Here is a 7950-nt window from a genome sequence, read left to right on the forward strand (position 1 = left end):
TTTTTTTTTTTTTTTTTTTTGAAACAGAGTTTCACTATGTAACAGTCCTGGCTGCCTTGGAACTTGCTTTGTAACCAGGCTGACCTTGAACTCACAGAAATTCTCATTCCTCTGCCTCCTGAGTGCTGGGATTAAAGGCCCTCGCCCAGCTAACTCAATATTTTTTTTAAAAAAACATGAAGTCCTGCCAGGAAAAATGGCACATGCCTTTAATCCCAGGACTCAGGGGGCAGAGCCAGGCTGATCTCTGAGTTCGAGGCCAGACTGGTCTACAAAGCTAGTTCCAGGATAGTCAGGGCTGTTATAAACCCTGTCTCAAAAAAAAAAACAAAAAAAAAAAAACATGAAGACAAATAAAAAGCGAAGTCCTAGAAACCAGTAACACTTCTCTCCCCTCTCTGAATGACTGAGAGGGACAGCTCCGCTTTCATGAAACTCAGGAGGTTGCAGCTGGAGGCTCCCAGATTCAAGGCCTGCCTAGACTACAGAGCGAGTTCAGGGGTAACCTGGCATCTTAGTAGAGACCCTTTCTCAAAATAAAAAGTAAAAAGGGCTTGGAAATATAATTCAATGGTAGAGTCCTTGCCCTGGGCTCAACCTGCCTAGAGAGAGAGGCAGATAGACAGACAGACACACACCATGACACAGAAAGAGACTGACAACATGCAGGTTGTATGTGAGGGTTGGGAGCACGAGCATCCTGCCTACTTAATGAATATATTTACACCTGTTGGACCCTGGAGTCCAATTACCGAGGAGGCATTGCCCCAAGAGACTATTCTCATACCACAGTTGATGTAAAAGCATGAGGATTTTTATTAATTCTGTCGTGACAGGGTCTTTCAGCATTCGAGAAGCCAGAAAGACCCCAAATAGCTGGTACAGGATACTTTTAAAGCAAAAAGCCACAGAAACAATGGGGGAGTTTGGGGGTTGTTCTTTAAACTATTATGATTGGCTTATTCAAAGGGCTATTACCAATAATTGGCTGGAGAGCGATTGCCACATCAGGTGAGGTAAGAGGGAACATCTGAGGGTCACTTTGCCCCCTTCCCAGGGACTGAGTCAAAACATCAGGAACTGAGTCAACAGTTATCTTGCCCCTATTCTAATAACTGAGTTCTATTTGGAGAACATTTACAAGGACTCAGGGAGATGGAAAATCCCCAACATTCCAGTACGTGCATGTGTAGTTGTTAAGTCCTTGGTTCCCAGGGGAGGGGGGAGCTCTAATGCTGAGAGGCCTCAGCTTAAAGTTCTACACACCTTTATTTTCCTGGCTACACCATGACTTTGTGGGGCAAGCCAGGTCCCACAACCCTCCTCTGCTGTTAATGCTTAAACTGTTAAAGTGTGGGCCATGGGAGGCATGGGCAGGCTTGTATTCTCATTCCTCAGCTGGTGGATTTAAAATTTTCAGTGTTACCTGAAATACCCAAATGTTTAACTGAAGCCTCTTTGGACATGTTTCTTTAAGTATAGGAGAGCTGGACATGGTGGTACATTGCTCCAGCTCTCAGGAAGCAGGGGCAGGTGAATCTCTAAGTTTAGGGCCAGCCTGGTTGGTCTACAGAGCAAGTTCTAGGATATCCAAAGCTATACAGAGAAACCCTATCTCACTGGATGGTGGTGGCGCATGCCTTTAATCCCAGCATTTGGGAGACAGAGGCAGGCTGATCTCTGTGAGTCTGAGGACAGCCTGGGCTACAAGAGCTAGTTTCAGGACAGGCTCCAAAGCTACAGGGGAAAAAAAGCCCTATCTCAAACAATCAAAAGAAACATTTAAGAGCAATAGTTTCTCTAAAGTTGCTATCAAGAACAATTGATGAGTCAGGATACACTTTTAAGTTTTTTGACAAATACTATGTTACCTTTCAGAAAGACTGTATAGATTGATCCTTCAGTCAGTCATGTAGGTGTCCTTTACCCCTTCCTGACACTGGCTGTCATTAGCTTAAAAGTTTAGCCAATATAATGACTGAAAGATGTTTCTCCGTTTATTTATTTATTATTTTTAAGGATTTATTTATTTATTATGTAGGTAGCATTCCTTCCATGTATGACTACACACGCCAGAAGAGGATGCCAGATCTCATTATAGATGGCTGTGAGCCACCATGTGGTTGCTGGGAATTGAACTCAGTACCTCTGGAAGAGCAGCCAGTGCTCTTAACCACTGAGCCATCTCTCCAGCCCGATGTTTCTTTTTTTAAAAACATTATTATTAGTTGATTGGTTGATATTGTGTGTGTTTGTCTGTGCACACATGTGTATGCGTGCGTGCACATGTCTGTGTGTGTGTGTGCACGCACACACACAGGACAAAGTGCATGTGTGGAGGTCCGAGGAAACTTTATGGGAGTCAGTTTCCTCCTTTCACCACATGGGTTCCAGGGATCAGATATAAGTCATTCAGGGTTGTGCAGCTTGTGCTTTTACCCACGGAGCCATCTCACCTTCTGGAAAACTGAATTTCTAATGGCCCAATTTTAGTATGAAAACTTGCTTCTGAAAATGGCTGGGGTAGAATGTGCTGTGTGCCACTGGTCCTCATCTCTTTCCCCCACTGTGATGGGCAGGAAGTCCTGAGCAATTCCTGCCTCCGCAGTTTTCAACCTGTGGGTCAGGATCCCTTTGGGGGTTGGATGACCCTTTCCCAGGGGTCGCATATCAGATATCCTGCAAATCAGATATTTACATTGTGATTCATGACAGGAGCAAAATTGCAGTAAAGAAGTAGAAACAAAAATCAACCGTCCTAGCTCCTCTCAGGTAGTAACTGCTGCTGTTCCCAGGTTTTGGGAGCTCAGCACCTTCAACGGAGGTGAACACAGAGGCAGGGCGAGCGGAGCTGCTGAAACAGGTACTGCAGGATCTAGAGGTGCAGAATGCTGTATTGGTGAGCCCCTCTCTGAGCGGCAGCTATGCCCTGCCCTTCTTGATGCGAAGACACCACCAGCTACGTGGATTTGTGCCCATCGCGCCTACCTCCACACGGAATTACACACGGGATCAATTCAGGGCTGTGAAGGTACTTAGCGAGCTGCAAAGATGCTGGCACCCTCTCCCTGTCCCTGGCTTGTATCACGTGGGGGGCGGGGGTCCTAGAGAGTCGGCCCCTGCAGGTAGTGTGGGGACAAGTCTCCTTGAAGGAATAGCTTGTGGGCTGGATCCTCACCGAAACCCAGGGCCAACAACTTCCGACCTTACGCCCTGCAGACCCCAACTCTTATCCTGTACGGGGAACTGGACCACACCTTGGCGCGAGTATCACTGCAGCAGCTCCACCACCTGCCCAACCACTCTGTGGTGAAGCTGCACAACGCGGGCCATGCCTGCTACCTCCACAACCCTGAAGCCTTCCACCTCGCCCTTCTCGCATTCCTTGACCATTTGCCTTGAATGGACTCACTTCCCAGAACTGACCTTGAAGGGTCTAGACCCTCTCTCTCCTCTCCCAGGGAGGCTGGCCCTGAGTGGGATTGAGGACAGAGGATCAAGCCCAGCCAGGACTTTTGATTTAATTTCACAGGCACAATAAAGAAAAGCCCTTTTGTCTGGCTTGGAGAGTGACATTGTGTTTCCTGACTTGTGTGGGGAAGCTGGGAGTGGGAGGCAAGTCTGGGCCTGCTCTGGGATGGATGGGGAGGCTGGAGGCGGTGCTCCTGTGAGTCTAAGCGAGAGTGCGCTACTTCCTCATAATCTGTGCTTCCTTCTCTGTGTCTCAGTTTCTTCCTCTTTAAAATGGGCATGGTGAGCCGGGCGATGGTGGCACACGCCTTTAATCCCAGCACTCGGGAGGCAGAGGCAGGCGGATCTCTGTGAGTTCGAGACCAGCCTGGTCTACAGAGCTAGTTCCAGGACAGGCTCCAAAGCCACAGAGAAACCCTGTCTCGAAAAACCAAATAAAAATAAATAAATAAAATAAAATGGGCATGGTGACAGTATCAGGAGAAATGATGGTGGGGTTGGATTACCTGGTAACATAGGACTAAAGGTGCTTAAAGGCAGCTGTTCCTGTGACTGCAGTTCCACAGGGATTGCTTCGGGAATACAAATGACTTCCCAACTGCGTGAGAGCAGTGCAGAGAAAGTGGAGATGGCATGTGGTTTAAGAATTAAAACAGTGTTGTTGAACCACCAAACCCGATTGCTTCCTTGTTAGGGGTGAGCAGCCAGAGACTTCAACCCCAAGTGGGTGGGATGGCCCCTCTTTGATCCTGCCTGCTCCCTTGGTCCCAGGGTTGAAGTCTTCTGACCCTTCCCCCCTCCTCAAGCTGGCTCAGCCTCTGGAACAGAGGGCAGAACTCGCTGGGAGTACAAAGAGCAGCTAGGTGCACAAGTGGGCAGCTACAGTTACAAACAGCTTGGTGGTGGCCACAGGAACAGCCATGCCTCTGTTTCTCTCTCTGCTGGAGGCAGAAGAGCTGAGGGTTCAATGTGGGGTCAGCCAAGGTGCTCTTTCCCAATCTCCCATACTGGCAGGTGTCATAATTGTACCTGATACACACGATTGCACATGATGCGGGGCACCCCTACCATCTCAGACTCCTAACGTCACACGTATGGTTATATCACCGTAACACGTTCACAGCCACCCATTCTCCCATCCAGACATTTATCTTTCATTTACGGCGCCTTCCTTGCCCAGACGCCCCGCGCTGCCTGGCCAGGGTTAGAGCCCCCTGAGCACATAGGCATCCTGGAACTCACGGGGTGGGGAGAGCAGATGCAAAAAAAAAAAAAAAAAAATCCTCACTACACAAGGAGTGAGGCAATCTGGGAGGGCCTCCCTGAGGAGTGGAGGCAAGAAAAGGGCAGAGAGAGGACAGAGGGGACGGGATGCACTTTGCAGCCGGACACCTAGAGAGCAGATGAATACCCAAAGCCGCTGCGACGACTTTTAGGGCCAGGCCCCGCCCTCTTTTCTTGTCCTATCCGGAGGCTGCAGCGGGAGGAGGGTCCTTTGGAGGCGGGATGATCCTAAGCTTGCGGTCCACGCTCCAGGGCGGGGCGTGGGGAGGGCGGAGCTGGCCGCAATGAGGAGGACCCAGGGGGTGGATCCCGGATCCAAGCTTCGAGTTACCCGGTGCAGGCCCCACGCAGAGCCAGGCAGGGACAACGGCGCCGACTCCGCCACGGGAACTGGGACGGCCCCTACAGTCTCCGGTCTCCGCCCCTCCACCCCGCCCTGGCCACGTGGTGGGCGTACCCAGGCGGTTTTGAGATAGCGACCTCGGTGGACCCTGAGACCTGGCCAGAGTACCGAGAGGGCCCTGAGAGAGGAGAGCACGGGACGGAAACCTGGAGAGAGCAAGGTTGGGAAACCTTAGGGAGGGGTTGAGGTGGGGCTCCGTGGCACAAAAGCCCGGCCTTTGGGAGGAATATTTTGAGGAGGGTGTAGGGAGTCAATGAATGTCTCTTTCAGACCAAGTTCTACTTGCTGAGCTGTCCTGAACCTCTCTGAGCCTCAGCTTTCTCTTTTGTCAAGTGGGCACTAAAAGCACAAACTTACTTTCTTAGGACTCTTGGGGATTAAATGAGGAGACGTTTAGAAAGTAGCTAGCCCAGAATGGGGGAGTCAAGCCGAGGTGGGAACAGCATTGGAAAGGCCAGAGTGCAGGTGCAGCCACCGGACCCAGCTGCTATCAGCGGGAGAGAGAAGTAATTAGCTACTGACTTTGCCCAAGCCAGCACGCGGCGCCATGACCACCAAGGGTGCCGAGTCCGAGCACCCCTCCGTGACGCTCTTCCGCCAATACCTACGCATCCGCACTGTGCAGCCCAATCCCGACTATGGTGAGAATGCAGGGTCTTAAGGCCTGTGACGTGGCCTCAGGGGCTGGGAGGGTGCTGTACACTGTTTTCGACACCTATCACCCAATGGGACCCCACTCTGCCTTTCTGATGCCTCGTTTTCTGTAGCCATCCCTATATCGACTGACCAAGGCAACCGGTCCCACTATACCATCCTTTCCCCGTGCTGTGCAGCTCACATGTTTACTCCTGGTAGCTAGTTAAAGAATGGCTTCCCCTCCCTCCTCAAGGGCCAGAGTGGAGTGGGGAGACTGGGGCAACCACAAAGAGACACCTCATTCCCAGTCTACCAAAGCTGAACAAAAGGCACAGCCCTTAGGGAATTAGGCTTGGTGGCTGGGAATCTTGTGCATGAATCCAAATCCTGTTGTAAAATTTATGATTTGCAAGCCAAGAGACTTTGGGTGAGTCTCTTCACCTCTGACGTCTCTGTCTTTAAGAAAGATAGTATCTGACCTTCACAGAGGATCTCTCTTTTTTTTTTATATGGTTTATTTAATGTGCATTGGTGTGAAGGTGTCAGATCCCCTGGAACTGGATCTTCAGACAGTTGTGAGCTGCCATGTGGGTGCTGGGAATTGAACTCAGGTCCTTTGGAAGAGCAGTCAGTGCTCTTAACTACTGAGCCATCTCTCCAGCTCCACAGAGGATCTCTTAAGGGCCAAGAACGTTGTGTTCCTTGGGTACATGGATGCAGGTGTCTTTGGGGATTTGGAATTGTATTGGGAAGGCAACTGTACATCTCTGGGCTGCCTGGGCTGGTGGGTACCAGCAAAAGCAGTGCCAAGGCTCTCTGTTTCCCCAGGGGCTGCCATTGCCTTCCTTGAGGAGAGAGCCCACCAGCTGGGCCTGAGCTGTCAGAAAGTAGAGGTGAGCCTGGGATCCTGAGCAGGGTGGAAATGTGGACTCGGGGACACCTTGTCACCTGGTGCTGACTGCCTGCCTCCTGACCTCATCCTCACAGGTGGTGCCTGGCTATGTGATCACTGTGCTGACCTGGCCGGGCACCAACCCTACACTCCCCTCCATCTTGCTAAACTCCCATACAGATGTGGTACCTGTCTTTAAGGTATGTATAGATGGGCATGGGCAGGCCTAAGGACAAATGTGGTATAGAGTTCAGGGTGTTCCCCAGAAATTCATGGTGCTGATTCCACCACTTTTGTTGTTGTTGTTTTGGTTTTTGGTTTTGTTCCCCCACTCCCACCCCTGAAACAGAATCTCACTATGTAGCTCTGACTGTCCTGGAACTTGCTATGTAGGCCAGGCTGGCCTCAAACTCACAGAGATCATCCTGCCTCTGATTCCTGAGTGTTTGGATTAAAGGTGCGTGCCACTATGCCACTATGCCTGATTTATCCACCACTAATTCTTTTCATTTATTTATTTATTTATTTATTTATTTATTTATTTATTTATTTATTTTTGGTTTTTCGAGACAGAGTTTCTCTTTCTCTGTAGCTTTGGAGCCTGTCCTGGAACTAGCTCTTGTAGACCAGGCTGGCCTCGAACTCACAGAGATCTACCTGCCTCTGCCTCCCGAGTGCTGGGATTAAAGGCATGAGCCACCACTGCCCGGCCCACCACTAATTCTTAGCCTTTGTATGGCATGGCTCTACACAAGCAGCCTTTGTCCAGTAAGGGTTCTGGCTAGGGAGGGGGTAATGCCGGAAACTGATGGGGGATGGAAATCAACTAGCTGTTTTCTTTAGCCCTCTTCTAACCCTCTCACCATTTCAATTCTGTGGCGGGCCCCTCTTCCCACCTTTGCCTCCAGGAACATTGGCATCATGACCCCTTTGAAGCCTTCAAGGATTCCGAGGGCTACATCTATGCCAGGGGCGCCCAGGACATGAAAAGTGTCAGCATCCAGTGAGTATCCTCCATTCCCAGCCCCCTGCTGGGCTCAGCAAGAAAACAGATGTGACTGAAAAGCCCCCAAGCCAAACAAGGATCATCTTGACTTTCTAAATAAAGCAGAAATTACTACTGGATGGGGAAACAGGCCCAGAAAGGGGCAGGGGGTTTTCTGGAGTCCCTGAAATACATGGCAGGGAAGTGTCAAGGGCACAGACTCCTCTACCCTGCATACTATTAGCTCTGCTCTACCCTGAACACTGCTGGCGCTGCCTC

At 50.3% G+C, this 7950-nt stretch overlaps 2 protein-coding genes across 12 annotated transcripts in view; both read left to right on the top strand.

Annotated features, from left to right (window-relative positions):
• Positions 1-3571, top strand: part of Abhd14a (abhydrolase domain containing 14A) — a 10398-nt gene extending 6827 nt beyond the window's left edge. For all 9 annotated transcript variants that reach the window (XM_005368490.3, XM_013354226.2, XM_026789936.1 and 6 more), the window contains 2 exons: positions 2796-3031; positions 3220-3571. In XM_005368490.3, coding sequence (XP_005368547.1) covers positions 2796-3031; positions 3220-3402 — 419 coding nt within the window. In that variant the 3' untranslated portion in view covers positions 3403-3571. The remainder of the gene's footprint in view (positions 1-2795; positions 3032-3219) is intronic.
• A 1477-nt stretch (positions 3572-5048) lies between these two features.
• Acy1 (aminoacylase 1) overlaps positions 5049-7950 on the top strand; it is a 7239-nt gene continuing 4337 nt past the window's right edge. The window contains exons 1-5 of one of the 3 annotated variants that reach the window (XM_026789933.1): positions 5049-5318; positions 5524-5799; positions 6623-6687; positions 6782-6886; positions 7595-7689. In XM_026789933.1, the coding sequence (XP_026645734.1) occupies positions 5706-5799; positions 6623-6687; positions 6782-6886; positions 7595-7689 (359 nt within the window). In that variant the 5' untranslated portion in view covers positions 5049-5318; positions 5524-5705. The remainder of the gene's footprint in view (positions 5319-5523; positions 5800-6622; positions 6688-6781; positions 6887-7594; positions 7690-7950) is intronic. The other 2 variants (XM_005368492.3, XM_005368491.3) reach the window with 2 other exon arrangements.

Source organism: Microtus ochrogaster, unplaced genomic scaffold (assembly GCF_000317375.1).
Source record: "Microtus ochrogaster isolate Prairie Vole_2 unplaced genomic scaffold, MicOch1.0 UNK33, whole genome shotgun sequence".
Taxonomy (NCBI): domain Eukaryota; kingdom Metazoa; phylum Chordata; class Mammalia; order Rodentia; family Cricetidae; genus Microtus; species Microtus ochrogaster.